At 38.7% G+C, this 16,159-nt stretch overlaps 1 protein-coding gene across 1 annotated transcript in view; it reads right to left on the reverse strand.

The window, feature by feature from the left end:
* Nucleotides 1-16,159, reverse strand: part of COL19A1 (collagen type XIX alpha 1 chain) — a 172,939-nt gene that overhangs the window by 118,459 nt on the left and 38,321 nt on the right. Inside the window, exon 10 of the mRNA XM_058801774.1 lies at nt 11,228-11,281. Coding sequence (XP_058657757.1) covers nt 11,228-11,281 — 54 coding nt within the window. The remainder of the gene's footprint in view (nt 1-11,227; nt 11,282-16,159) is intronic.

Consider the following 16,159-nt stretch of genomic DNA (forward strand, 5'->3'; position numbering starts at 1 on the left):
TTTCCTACCTTTGCTCTTCTATTGTGGCCTTGGGTGCACCTCTATCAATACTGTATGCTCCCCTGGACAGGGAGTTTATTTTACTCCAGGTTTGTGCTACTCTGTCTGAGAAAGTCCCAAAACCTTGTCATGTTACAGGAATACACACTAACACAGAGTATATGGCCACAGCCCAGAAGCCTGGCACTCTCCTTCCATTCATACTTTTAAAGTGAATTTTCATGCTGTGAGGTGGACAGCTAAATAATTATTTCTTGAGATATCATTGTCAATGGCTACAAATAATTGCTGTGCATCTTCCTTGTGTAAACGTAACAGGTTACAAGTATAAAACAAAGTTAATTATGAATTAATTTTTCCTGTTTAGAGTCTTATTTCAAAGTAACATGATGCTATTTTCATGTGTGTGGGACAATCAGAAGAACTGTCATTCACAAAAGAACGGGAGCATAGTGAAAGGGGTGGTGATTCTGAAGAAAAAGCATTAGTTGACTAGCTCCTCAGTCTCTGTAAAAAAAAAAAATCTGTCTTGTGTGAGGTACTTGTTAAACACAAATCAAACACCTGTCACCCAGCTGGGCCACGTGTGTCACTGCTGAGACATCTGCAGGAACACACTCCGTGCCAGTTGCTTTACTTAGTGTGGCCTGGGAACAAGAATCCATTAGACAAAAAGTCAACAGTGGAATTAGCAGCACTTTTTCTTTTAGTGCCCTTCCACTTACTTGTTTGACTTCTTGTGTTACTATTTTTGGGAGCCTCATGCCAGAGAAACAGTGCTGACTGCTGATTAGACAAGACTTGGCCCAGCCTCAGCATGTCACATTAATTTAATCGGTTCAGGCTTGAAACATGCAGTATGGATCTTAGGTGTTTATAAATATGGGCTAGCAGTGAGAACTAAAAAAATAAAAATACCTTCTGGTTTGCAATACCTGTGAATGATTTTACTATACTAATAAAATGGAATTTTTCTTTCCAACAATTTGGTATCTGTGAATTTAAAAAAGCAATTTACATTGAATTTAGAATATAAAAACTGTGCTACAATTTTAGTGTGTTTGGGGGCAAGAAATATATTCATTGACATTAAAAATGTACATATGAGCTGCATTTATTTAAATTTTAATAATATTACTCACCCACTAAAAAAAGGGCAAAGGAGAGTTAACAGGCCACAAGTCACAGCAGTCAACAGTATTATCTACAACCTCCGTATAATTTGTACTGTGTATAAATTTTTTACTGTATGAAACAAAGAATTTTTTTTAAAAATCTAATATGCTGCTCATAATAGCAGTTATTAACCAGGCAGAAAATACTCTTATATATAATTTAAATGAAGCACAATAACACAAGTAATCCATAATTATCCTAATATAGATTAATGATTCATCAGATCAAAAGATCTAGTATTGTGTGAAGTTCAATACCAAGTGCCTTAAAAGAAGACAAAGAAAATGAAGTAAAATGTGTGAGACAAGATGTACAATGTGGCAGTACAGTGAGAAAGTTCCTTCCTCCCCAATTAGCCCATTTCCTGCAACACACTGCTGCCAACTTTTACAGTGCAATAATGGGTACTTAAAGCTCTGCATTCTGATGAGATGTGGAAAGTTCAGAATATCAGTTTCATAAACCTACAGTCTCTAGCCCTCAAAAAAGAAGGGGAAAATCAGAGAAGATTAAAATCTATGTGCCACAGAAACCTTCCAGAAAGAATCCAACAAATACAATTTATGAACAATTGAAGAAGGATCCTCAAGCCTCCCCTGCCCTTTCAAGCTCTGTAAGGTCCTGACTGAAGCTTTTCAAACACAGTTAAGAGCCCCAGAGCCAAGCAGACTCACAGCTAGAGTATTCATGACTCTGATTAAGGGACAAAGGGCTGCATTTAATGACTGCATTATTTAACAACTGCATTATGTTTTACTTCCATGTTACATAAGGGGCTAACAAAGGCCAGCCCTGCATGGCACCATGCCACGGTCTGCTTTGCTCCCTGCATCCCAGACCCCTGGAAAATGAATGGTGACCTTTGGTGGCTTTGGCCACACCTCACATCACATCACAAAGGCGGCTGCTGCGCTCCAGGCCCAGGAGCAGCCAGGCTCTGCTGATTATGGCAGCTGCAGTGCAAATCCCAGAGGGTACATATTCCTCCCACTCTTATCTCACCACTGCCACCCGCCTGCAGGAGAGCACGGCTTTGATGCCAAGCAATACAAGTAATGTCTGGCTCCAAAATCACATTTGTACTTCTGCTCTACTGAGACATACTAATCTGTTTTTGAGGGAACCCATGAGAGCACAGAAGACAATGCTGTAACTTTCCTCAGATGGGACTGAAGCATATTTCCTTTCCCTCAAAAAGCAATGATTCCTTAATTAAAAAATGAAGTCTTTGCTCACCAACACCTACAGCAGTCACCAGCACCCTTCCCTGCAGAATGGAAATAACGCCCAAGCAGTGTCACTGCATGCCAGGTAATTTGATTCCACAGAGCTTTCTCTGGAGAACTGAGCTGAACTGCTGTCGTTTAGCTTCAGGAATTGAAAAACCAAGGAGCCCGACAGTTCCTGGAGTTGTGAACTGCAAAAATCACCTAATAAGGCAAAAATAAGTCAGCACAGCAGACAGCTCTCTGGAATCAAATTTATGATCAAAGGCTATTCAAAACACTTTCTTGTAATGCTAAGGAGAGAGCAAGAAGGCAAGAACCATACATGCTGAAGCAATGAAACAAGTTTTGGAAAGCATAATGATCTAAAGTCTATTTTCCAAGTAAGATAATTTATTTTATTTTTAAGCATATATATGTATCACAAATCTATTGAGACCTACTATTTTCACATGTGTCTATCTCTTAAAATCAGATGTATATTAATGTCACACTAAGATATCACTGAAAACACAAAAAGAATACAAACCTTGTAGAAAACTTGTTGCTGCTATAGATGGCATCCAACTGCCTGATTTACCATCACCAGCATTTCTCAAACTCAAGGCTTTAAACACAGTGGTAATAAAGTTACCAATTGTATCACATTCTTACAGCCCACAACTCTCTTTGAAAAGATTTCTGATGTCAAATATTTTTCCTATGTTCCTGGTTATGTTATTTTGTTTCTTTTAGAAACTCCAGAGCAAAGCAGCACAAAGATCTTTCAAAAGTTGAATAACTAACACAATTTATGTCCATATATGATCTAAGAATATTGAAATATAACTGATTAGCAGTGATGGGAGCTCATAAATTGGATGGCACTGAATAAAGACAGATAAACTGAGTACGATGGCTTTAAGCAGTACCTATCCAGTGCTCCACCCGCATTTTGGAAGTTTTCTCAAAGATGCTGATGAGCTACTTTGGTAATATCCTGATCCCTGTCAAGAATCTGTACAGGACTTGAAATGTGGAAGGCAATATGCCCAGAGATCTTTCAAGACAGCTGCAAGGAAAAGACTGCATTACTGAAAACTCATCACCAATGTCTCCTCAGATTTGTACACTTGCATGAGTGACTAATGCCCCAAAAGCATACGCTGAACTGACACAACAGGCCAAATATCCATGGCTCTTCTGCAAAGTCAAATATGCCCTGGAAAATTCTAGAGTTTGCATGGTCTAGCTGGAGCAATGGGCAAAGCTGAACAATGGTCACAAGGATGTTCATTATGAGGTTTTGATTTGGATGTACATTTAAAACAAGTTTTCAGTTGTGGATTTCATGACACAGCTGGCCCTGAAACCCTGACCCTGAGGTAACTCAGTATGGAGATGGGTATTAAAAACATTTCTGAAAGCAATTTGAAGTCACATGCTACACTAGCATATAACATTGGGGTTTTTTTTTTCAAAATTTTAAGTTCATGTATTTAAATTAAATCATATTGGAAAACAGACCACTGGACATTTCTAAGTCACATTTTATATTAAGAAAAGAAAAATCTTCTAATGCAACCATTTTCAAACTCATTTTCTCAGGTATACTAAGGGAAAGGAGAACTCTTCCCACCAGGCAGTGGATGTTTCAGGAAGCTGTCTTGATAGCATTCATACCACAAACAGTATCTATATCACATTTCAAGTAGCCTTTTTCTAATTATTTCCTTACCTGTTCCAAATATAAAGAGAACCCTACTCTAAAAGGATATTCAAATTTATCAAAACTGAAATCAACAGTCTGGTTTCCAAGTCAGCTAAAATTGAAGACAGCACAGTGATATCGGACTTGAGAAAACTGAAGTACCAGAGGACACAGTTAAATTAAGAAAAACAAGACTACAAGCAGCATTATTTATACCAGTACTATTATCTTCTAGCTCACAAAATATGTGAGTTCATGTACATTTTGTTGGTTAATCGTCACACATACATGTGCTTGAAAACAAAGGGCTAATCCTTTTACAAATACCTGCTGAACGGTTTCACATAAAACTTATTTCATGTAAATCTCATTTTCAATATCCAAACTACAAATAGCACTCATAGAGTTGGTAGAGCTCTTGAAATGTACTCTTGTTTTTTCCTCTGGTCTGACTTTGATCTCCATCATATTTTACATGTGATTTTACATGATCTCTGTCACTATGAGTTCTATACTGTGAATTTTATACTATGGATCATTAGAAAGCAATTACTGTAGAGGTTTGGATAAAGGGGATTGGACAAACCCAGTTTAATTTGGTAAATATTCTGAATATAAATCTGTGTAGAAATAAACACTTTTTGATTTACATAAGTATGTCTTTCTCTTTTTAGTCTAAACTGTTTTATTAATATACTGCAGAAGGATCTATGGAGTGTAGTAGCAAACGCACAGCATATCTCTTTGCTTCACACTTATATGCAAGACCAGCTATTCTAAAAAGCTTATTCAATGTATTTAATATTTTAGGAATAGTGTTCATAATCAGATTGCAAAAAATCAATGCAAAAAGTTAAAACAGTAAAGTTAAGCCATTTGAAAGTCAAATATTCAAAGTGAATGTTGTCACAAGTATTTAACAAACTGGAGTTTGTGGTGTATTAATTCTATCATTGTATCATGAGGAAGGACTTACTATAGAGGTTTGGATAAAGGGAAACGGACAAATCCAGTTTAGTTCAGTAAATCTGAATTTTCTGAATTATCTTACTGCCTACATCAATTTTATTTTTCAGAATGTAGTCATTGATAAAGAAGAAAAAATATTTTCATAATAGAAAAATGGGAAAACCATTGAGTCCTTTGAGTCCTTTGAGCCTTACTGCCAGCAGCCCATTCTCAGAAGCAAAAGGCGTTTCTGGCTAGCAGGACCCATAACACACACAAGCCACAGAATCCTTAAGGTTGGAGAAGAGCTCTAGGATTGAGTCCAACCATTAACCTAACACTGACCTCTCCACCAGTGAACCATGTCACAAAATGCCACATTTTTGGAACGTTTAGAGAGATGTTGACTCAGACCTCTTCCATGGACAGCCCATTCCAAAGCCTGATCACCCTTTTGGTGAAGAAGTTTTTCCTAATATGAAATCTAAACATCCCCTGGCATGACTTGAGGCCATTTCCTCTTATCCTTTAACTTCTTCATGGGAGAAGAAACCAACACTCACTCCAATGTCCTCTCTGGTAACTGGAGGGAACCATAAGGTCCAACTCACCAAGAGGCTTAATACTTTGTATCAAAATTCTGCCCCAGGTGGCTGCTTATCTCAGAATCATGAACTCCTGCTAAACTTCTTAAGCATGCAGAGATGGTCTACCCTCTAAAATGTATATGCCAAAATGCTTGAGAAATGCACCATGACTGTCAAGGCATCACAGACCAGCAAAAACTAAACCTCTAACCCAAACAGGACTCCATCACTTAGCATCCAGAACTCAAATAAACTTTCAGTTTCAAGCTTCATTGCCATGGCATTATAGAGCTAGAAGCAAAGAGAAGGAAAGGATTTAACTTATTTGGATCAGTGACACAAGAAGTGCAGGAAGAAGAAAAGTCTCACCTATACACAGGAAAATTAAACCCAGCTTGTTTCAAGTTTACAAAAAGCTATGAAGGAAAGTAAAGAAATGAGCTCCCTGTAAGTGAGAACACTGAGATCAGGTGGTTGGTGGAATTTTTCCCCCCCCTTATCCTCAGAAAATGTCCAACACATTTTTAAGGCTTGAGGACTTGATCTTCTAATCATGGTTCAAAGTGCTGTCAAACTGTTTGGAAAGCCTGGAAATACCCCATATAGGGAGGATCACAGAATCATAGAAAGGCTTGGGTTGAAACAGATCTTGAAAATCATCTAGTTCCTACCCCACTGCCATGGGCAGGGATGCCACCCATTAGACCAGGTTGCTCAGGACCCCATGCAACCTGACCTTAAACACTTCCAGGAATGGGGCATTTACAACTTCTCTGGGCAACCTGTTCCAGTGCCTCACCACCCTCTGAGTAAGGAATTTCTTCCTGACATTTTATCTAGAGCTCTCACATTTAAGTTTAAAACCATCCCCCCTTGTCCTATCATTATCTGCCCTTGTAAAATGTCGCTCTCTCTCTTTTATAAGCCCCCTGTAAGTAGTGGAAGGATCCATCCCATGACATGCTTTGTGCAGAGCCACAACACAAAACACGTCATGGAGGTCTGTAACAATCCCCCAGTGGGTGCTGAGGAAAGGACCTGCATTTGACCTGTATGGAAATAAGATGATGTTATGACTTCAGTTAGGGAGAAGCCTGTGGGCCACACAACAGGAATGTTTTCTCTCCATTTCAGTAGTACAGGAAAACTAGGAAAATAATTAAAGTTTTTAAAACAGAAATATTTTACAGCAATACAATGACGTTTCTCAGGTTATGCCAGTGATGTGACCCTGTACACAGCAGTGAGAGGTGAAGCCCTTTCTTAATGGCTGAGCAATCAATTTTTGTTGCCATAATGAATCTAACTGCTAGATCAGGATTGCTTGATTTCTAGAGCAGATAGGTGACTGTCATATTATATCTTAAAGCAGTCCAGTCACCTCAAACCTCCACTTCAGGGACAGATTTAATTTCTCATGCCATAACCAGCACTCTGGCTATAATCCAGTTACACTAAATGACTTCAGAACTGTATCCAGAGGCAGTTTCACTTGTTAATCACCAAAAAGTAGGCTAACAGTGCTTCCTTCAACACATTTCTTCTGTATTCACAGCCTTTGCTGAACATTGCCAGAAGGACAGAGCCTAAGGTCTCACACATGTAGGGATTCTGATCAACCACAACTTCCAGTTGTTCTTGTATCATGGTTTGACAGATACATTGAAGAAGTGTGCCTAGAAGGCTGAGCTACAAATCAGTCCCCATTGCAAGAAAGGGATCATGTCACTGTATTCCATCTCTTCTGATAGTCCACAATGGAAGCAAATTTCCCTCCAAGGGAAGCCTCCTACCCTCTTATTTCAGAATTATAAACAAGTACCTCAGAACTATCTCCTCTGATAATCTCAAGAGTTTGTCCTGTTGCCCTAAGCAGGTTTTACTATTTAAAAGAAAAATCTCTTCAGACATTTTCCTGAAAAAGGATGGGGAGAAGGAACTAGATAGGTGGACATCAAATAGACAGTCACATATGTAATGGTGCTATCTACTGTTTTGTGACTTTGGGGGCCTGAGGTAGGGCTCCACAGGATCTGTGTTAGATTCTTGACTCTCCAGATTAGTCATAAGCACCATGACACTGACTTCTTTTAACCCAAAGGCAGATGAGACAGCAGGCATCTTGTGGTGTGCCACCAGTCAATGAAAACCTAATTTTTTACTTTGGCAGCTTACAAGAACTGCGTCAGAAAAATAAAAAAAACTTGGTGAATTATGGCCAGAACATTCCTCTGCTTTCTTTAGAGTGTTAAGGTTATTCTTATGTTACCATAGAGTCATCAAGCCTTAAACTCTGTTCTCTGTATTAGCCTTCAGCAGATCCAACCTCTTAAAAGGCAAGAGCCTCCTAGAAGTCTACACCACTCACTTGTGCACCCATTAGCCAGCAGACTGTGGCAAAACCACTGCAGCATTTAGCGAATGGGAAATTATCTTGTCAGTAACAGTATGTCTTGAAAGTGACAGAAGGCAAAGTGTCACATTTGAAGACAGACTGAACAATTTTCACACTTAAGATGCCTGAAAGTCAAGGGCGTTTATGAAGACTCACAGATGCCTCACCATTTACCTACATCTTGAAAATTAAGTATATGAGCATCCAGCACTGTTCTGGGAGATTCTCCTGTTAAGATTCTCTCAAGTAATAAAGCCCATTGATAGTATTATTCTAAGTTTGGTTTTTCACTATATCAGGTATGTTTGAGATAATAAATCTAAAGAAACAGAATTTTCAACGGCCAAGTTTATTTCATTCTAAGGTAAACATCTAAAGTAGGTCAAATGAATTGATATTGTTGCTTGTGCATAGCAACATGAGTAAAATCTATTGCTTATTTATTCTCTGAACCTTTTCCCAGGGAATGAAGTCTAAGCAAAGGAGTATTGCAGCGGATAGGTTTTGGGAGTACTATCAAGAGCACTCCTGTTCTTTGAAGCCTCAATCTTCAGTTAAATTTTTAAAAAGAGTATAAATTTTTTCCTTCTTCCTGTTTCTAGCTAGTGACTCAGGAGCACATCTGCACAATGCTCAGAAACACATAGTGCAAAAACATAAGAAAATCCATACTAAGCAATTTAACATCTCCAGCAATACTTAATGCATGCTGACAGATTTAAGAAGATATACAAACAGCAGTAGCTCCTCAGAACGCTTTCCCAGCACTGCACAGTCTGCACTTCAACAGCCTGAAAGGTTGGAGATACCTTTGCAAACAACAGTGCTTGGGGTATTTTTATCATAGAGTATGTTGAGTTGCAAGGGAGTCATCAGAATATTTAAGTCCAGTTCCTGGCCCTGCACAGAACACCCCAAGAATCCCATAATGTGCCTGAGGGTGTTTTGTCCAAATGCTTCTTCACCTCAGGTTTGGTGCTGCTCCTTCACTTCCTTGTCTTTAACTACGTACAATGTTAGCATCTGGAATACTACACTTAGGGGAGCACAAAAAATAAAAGAGTCTACAAATGTATATAGTTCTTGATGCATCATCTGGGTGAGAACACTTTAGCACCTTCCACAGCACAAGGAAAATATTCATTCCAGCTCCAGGAAGGAGCTAACACAGTTTTGTATTTCATGGTAGTTCATTTTTAATTCACAGTTCATTTGTAATTTGTATTTTATATAGGCTGAATTAAAAGAATTATAATGTTCAGAAAAAGTACAATGTCTGGACATTAAATAAGATCTGACTGTTGAGCTTCATGTAAACTAACAGGAGCTTTGGGATTTGGCCTGACAATGAATTTGCAAGGCGCTTAGCAAAAAAACCCAAACAATATTAACCATGGAAACTGCAATAATAATAACTTGGACTGGAAAAGTAACCTAGCCTGGTAAGTTTATAGCAAGATAACATCAGAGTAGGAGCTATGGAAAGAGCCAAGGGAAAACACAGCTTCATTCTAGATCAATCTCAATCTACAATGCTTTACAATAACTCTTTCCATTAATTCACATTTAGGAGCACAGTAAAGTAAAACACTGTCTATCTGGATCAAAACAAAGGTTCCTCCAGTCAATTACAGGACTACAATTATGGCAACAACATATGTCTACAGAAAAATATAAGAGGGCAGCCACAAAGACTCCTCCTGTGGCTTTCCCAGATTCCAGCCTCTTAAAGTACAAGCAGACTGACACAATCAATTGAATTTTACTCCACTAATCTTCTAATACATTTTCAGACTTTCCAAGTTCTGTGTAGTGTTCAAACTGTACTATTGTAGCAGGAAGAAGGAGTCTATCTTTTCTTTTTATCCTTTTTGAACCTCCTATCAGATAGGTTTGATGCTCTAAAATTCGCACAATAAAGAATAAAATAAATAAATCAATCCCTATTAATCTCTTCTGCTCCATTCAGCACTGCACAGAGAACAGAACATGACAGGTTCTTTCTTAATTGTGCCTTTTCCAGATTGAAGTCCACATTGTCAGACTTTAATTGGAAGATGTCTGGTGCTCTTGATCACTCTTGACACCTCTGAATCTTTTCTGGTATTATTAGATTCACACGGAGGTGTGAGAACCAGAACTGTATACATCATTCAAGTTGCAGACGGATTCATTAAAAATGGTGACATTAAAACCCTTTTGCTTTGTTCCCTATTCTTTTCCTAGTAATTTGACTAGTGCTAAACAGCGAGTCCATGTTTTCCTTAATCTTTAATTCCAAGATTGCCTCCTGAGCAGTAATAGCTAGTCCAGTCTGGCATGAAATGCATAATGCTTCCTTTGTTTTCCTCTTCATCTGCATCACTTGTCTATTGCTTCCTCTGAGTCTTACATACCACTTGGCAATTCAGTTCTTCAATGTTGCAAATTCCTTTGAACATCTTTGCAGCTTGTTCTCCGTTTTTCTACCAATATAACTTAACGTCAGCAACAAATACTTTGATTTTTACTCTTAACTTTGCTCACATACATCTACCTCCCATTTTTAAAAAATCACAATTTGAGACAGAAATAATAAGTAAAAATAAAAGACAATTTCATGATTTTATGTCCTGTAAACCCGCAGGTTTTAAGCCTGACAGCAGCAAGCTGTTTCCTCAGTGTTATGAGGGGTGTCTCTATACTGAAGATTCCAGATATTAGACTTATAGACTTCCTCTAATACAGGTAAGTAGCACCGAACCCAATAAGTGCATACAACTGTCTTTGCACGCTAACATTCTGAAATGAAGTGAAACTTATCCTTGAATACACCAGTAGGCTGGCATGCCTTCTTAACCACGGCTATTCCAAACCTTTGATTAAGAAGTCAGTGGTGTTTATCTCAAGCTCCACCAAGCAGACTGCTGAGTGCACAAGAGCTCTTATCTAAGCTTGCAGACCACAAACTGAGCAGGTGGAACAAGAAGCTTCCTTTAGCTCTGTATATAACCCCACTTCTTGGGAAAAAACCCACAAAACACACATATCAGCAGATCTGAACAGCTTTTTCCGTGTGCTACAAAAACATGGCAGCGCAGGTAAGACATTAATGTTCTAACAGAAATGTTCTATCCTCCTATTTCTGTAAACAATTACAGAGAAGCCACTGACACAATGAACACTTCTCATGAGTTAAATCACAACTCAAGAAACAGGAACTTACCTTTTCACCAGGCAGACCTGCAACACCGTCTGGTCCTTTCACACCCATCTCTCCCTACAACACAAATTGATCAATTAGAAACTCCACAGACTTCTGACATTAACAACAACTACTCAGGTCATATCAGACTCAATAGAAAAGCATCTTCTATCTGATTTTTTTAGTAATGCAGCTACTGTGGAGGAGGATGCCTTACGTGTCATACTAAAATCAGCAAAATAAATGCATTTTGAACACTTATAACATCAATTAAGTCCTTCATCATACAAATGCTTGCATGTCCACAGTTCCATAAAAGCAACTAATTTTAAAGGAATTCATTGCAACAGAAGACAGAAACCAAGAGGGTCCATTTTCAGTTCTACACTGAGAAAGCTCAACGTGTAATACAGATTTGTACAAAGTCATGCGCCCTCAATATTTTTGAAAGGCATTATTAAAATTTCTCTCTCCCTCCCTTTTCTCCCTTTAGAGAAACCAAACCCCATATCATAAGCAATCTATTAGAAAATCTTAGTTTTGAGAGAAAAACTGACTCTCTTCCAAAACTCTCCTGATTGGTCGAGAGAGTTATGGAAGGTCCCAGCAGGGATTGGACCATAAATTGGACCATAAGTCTTAAAAATTACATAAGAAAACATCAAACCCAGAAATGTTGCCAAATAATGTAAAGTATAAGGTTTAAAAAAATTAAAATAAAAATTATTTGGATGCCAGAGGAATACAACAAAAGCACTGAAACCATGTAGTGTTCATTTAAAAACAAAACAAACATTAGGTGTGCCTACTTCTATCAAGAAAAGAACATTCTCCAGCAAGAATAACATTATAACTCTGGTCTGAGATTATTAATCTTTCTGAAGTTGAGAAAGGAGCAGTAAGATTGGTCAGAAGTACACAACAAGAGTTGTATCAGGATCATAAAGGTTAAAAAACTCCTTCAAAATCATCAAGCCCAACCTTTGACTGACCACCACCATGCCAATGAGACCATAGCACTGAGTGCCATGTCCAGTTGTTTCCTGAATGCCTCCAGGGAGAGTGACTCCACTACTTCCCTGGGCAACTCATTGCAAGGACTGAGCAGCTTTTCAACAAAGAAATTCTTCCTGATGTCCAACTTGAACCTTCTGTTGCACAGCTTGAGGCCATTTCTTCTTGTCCTGTCATTTGCTGCCTGCCTGACTCCCACCCGCCTACAACCTCCTTTCAGCCACTGGTAGAGAACAGTAAGGTCACCCCTGAGACTTCTTTTCTCCAGCCAAAATACCCTCAGCTCCCTCAGTCACTCCTCACAGGACTTGTTCTTACTGAGTATGCACTGTATGCCCTCACCCAGACCATGGATAAAGATATTAAACAGCTCTGTCTCAAAAATAGACCAAAATCCTATATGCATGAATAGCATGAATCCACTGGCACTGTGAGAGGTAAAGGTTACCTTATCTAATCACCCACAGAGTCATTCTCTTATCTATGCATCCTCTGTTCCCTTCTGCCACTTGCCAGTATTTCAATAGACCAGTACCACTTTGTTACCTTCAGTGGTGTATTTTTATACACTGAGTAGTCTAAAATTACACAGCCTGCTACATGCCAGGAAACCTTTAGCCTGTGTGACTTACTCACCAATTAACCAAGGTATGTTTACACTACTGTTCCACTAACTGCAGACAGACTCCCCGTCTTGAAGACAATTTTCCACTGCAAATTAGATCTGCAAGTTATGCTTCTACCTTCTAGTTGTGATTTTAATAACCACAGGTGGAAAGGTGGTAGTTTTTCATGCCTTTATGGATATAAATATCAGATACTATAGGTATCTAACAGTATTCATAGTAACAGTACCACAGACTAAAACCAGAAATATAGGAAATGCATCTTTAATATTTTTGTATTTTTCTTAATGGTATTTTCTTTTCCTTCTGCAGGCCTTATAGTCCTTCACAAAAGTGAAAGATAAGTTGCTGGGAAAACAGCTTTGTAAGGCGATGAACAGCAGTAGTACAAGACTGGCATTTACAGGTTATGAGGTACACACAGTGTAACAGCCAAAGGTAGAACCATGAGCTGTAAATCTACTGTCAGTATTTACAAAGGGTGACAATGAAAATCCTTTTTAACTGAGCTTCTCGTGGGAGGGCAGGTGTTCAGCCATCCCCAGGAAAGCAGAGCTCCATCATATATAGTGGTGACTCGGGAAGAAATGGTGTCACTCCACATCCCCCCGCTTCCTCCTCCTTCCCACTGCTTTATATACTGATCATGGCACCATGTGTAAGGCATGGAATATCCCTTTGGTAGTTGGTGTCACTGTCCTGGCTGTGTCCTCTCCCAGCTCCTTGTGCTCTGCCAGCTCCTCACTGGTGGGGTGGGGTAGGGGGCAGAAAAGGCTTTGACGCTGTGCAAGCGCTGCTTGGCAATAATGAAAACATCCCTGTGTTATCAACTGTTTACAGCACTAAACCGAAACACATCCTCATACTGGCTACTACTGGGATTAAAATGAACTCTGTCCCAACTAAAACCAGGACACATCAGCAGAAATGTCCAGGTTTAAAAAAAAAAACCCACAAAAAAAACCCCAAAAACCCCCAGAAAACAAAAAAGTGTCTATTAGCAAGAAGGAAAAAAAAAAGAATTCACATTCAGGGAATATGTTAGGAGAAAGAAAACTCATCCCAAAGGCAGCATCACTCCAGGGTTTCCCTGGTACTGTGGGAGCAGCAGGGAGTATACAGATAAGGAAGTATCATTCCTGTTATTCCCAGCAGAAGCCCCCAGCTGTGTTCTGTCCCATCAGAGCAGGAGCTCAGCTCACCAAGGCCTGAGCTGGGTGTCACTGGTTTAACTCCTGCACCAGTGACAGTGACTGCTGGCTCCCCTGCTCCTGCTTCAGCTCTGGAATGGACCCCACTGGGGAAGTGTGACATTCTCCCACACCCTGAGCACCTCAGAGTGGTGAGGACTGTCACAGACATCTTTTATGGAAAATACTTTCCTTAGGATTTTTCCTCCTGAGAAGCCAAGAGGCCCCAGGAACAAAATGTAAACATTGATTATCTGCTGCTGTGGAATGCAACAGGTGCATCTGTGATTGGCCCATCTTGGATGTTTACAATTAAAAAATTAATGGCCAATCACAGCCCAGCTGGCTCGGACAGAGAGCCAAGCCATAAACCTTTGTTATCATTCTTTCTTATTCTATTCTTAGCTTAGCTAGCCTTCTGATGAAATCCTTTCTTCTATTCTTTTAGTATAGTTTTAATGTAAAATATAAAATAATAAATCAAGCCTTCTGAAACACGGAGAGAGATCCTCATCTCTTCCCTCAGCCTGAGACCCCTGTGAACACTGCCACAAGGACTTGCTGCCACCATCTCCACTCCTCAGAAAGACTTAAACTCAGGGCTGAGATGAGCATTGGAATGGCAAATATAGTAATAAAGACAGTAAGTCACATTTCAGAACTTTTAATAAGAAAAAATGGTTGCCTTGCTAATGATATTTTCCATTTTTAGTTTGATAACTTGGACAATTAGATGGTAAAACATAAGTGGGACAATCCATAAATTCTTAGGTTGGTAAGCACGGTGTTTCATTCTGCTTATTGTAAGATTTTATTCTACTAAGTGTACTGGCAATTCCTGACTTTGTCATAACTGAAAGCCAGCCATATTTTGCTCAATTTTCTTCTTTTTCTTGAATTCCAGCTTCTAGGTCCCTATCAATAACCTCAGCAACAAAGACTGGGCCAGAAAGGAGCCATTCTCAAGGCTGCATAGTACAATAGATATGCTTTAGGTGGAATCAAGTTGACTGGATTTTAAGAGGAAAGTCAGAGTAGAGGAAAGAAAGACTAGCAAGGAAAATGCAGAGAAAGAACAGGTCAGAAATTTCATTTGTTCTCCAGGAGATCTTTTTTTCATATCATTCTATTACAAATATTTTCCTAGTGCAATAATACATTGCATATACCTATCTCTACCAATCCCAAAATAGCCTTTTAAATGTCTTTTTCCTTAAGTAAAATTTAAAGTAATGAAGTTGAACAGCAAAAAATTTCTCCATGGTGTACATCAACAGGCATTTTAATATTTGAAAGCAATCTGCCTCTGGCTTTTTGGTCCCTACTTCACTTACAGCATTAACTAACGACGTATTAACACAGAAAACATTGGCTTAACATTATCTCAAAATATTTAATTCTGTTTAGATTTCAATTTAAAATATTCCATGGGCACTTAGTCTGCTTAAAAGAAATAAAAGTAGAAAACTTTTTTTTTAGCCTCCTTGAGAGAGAAAATCAGTTTATATATTCAGCATATATGCAATCATTCCAATTATGGTCACACATATTCTGTCTTTCTGAAGAATTTCTACATACTGAGGACAAAACAGAACCTTTACAACATTATTAAAAGACATTTGCTAACAACAAATATGTTTGCAAGATACTGAGTAGCTAAATACGATGCTGAAGTAGTACAAATTGCAACCAAATAAAAACCAGATTAAATGTCTCACTCAGATCAGCAGAAGAAAAAAACCCAACTCTATAGCAGATATCAAAATGTGTTAAAATCACAGAGGACTTCCACCTGATTTGTGTCCACTTGCAACTTGTTAGATACACTGTGCTAAGAATCAAGCTGCCATGAGAATATACAGCATATTATTTAGGAACAGTCCAAAATGTGCACTTAGTAAGCAGCAAAAAAAGTTGTTTCAGGCAATTTTTCCAGTCTTAATTATTGAGAAATTAAAAACCAGTTGGTCCCTTGCTGCAGAAGCTGATCTCCCAGTAAAAATATCCTGCAGAGCAAATCAACTATTCCATGCCCAAAGTATAGGAGATAAAAGTTTTGAGTGAAGAACTGTCCTCATGAAGTCATAATGGGAGGCCAGGTATACAAACAGGAAGGTCATTCA

The sequence above is a fragment of the Ammospiza caudacuta genome, chromosome 3 (genome assembly GCF_027887145.1).
Source record: "Ammospiza caudacuta isolate bAmmCau1 chromosome 3, bAmmCau1.pri, whole genome shotgun sequence".
NCBI classification, from domain to species: domain Eukaryota; kingdom Metazoa; phylum Chordata; class Aves; order Passeriformes; family Passerellidae; genus Ammospiza; species Ammospiza caudacuta.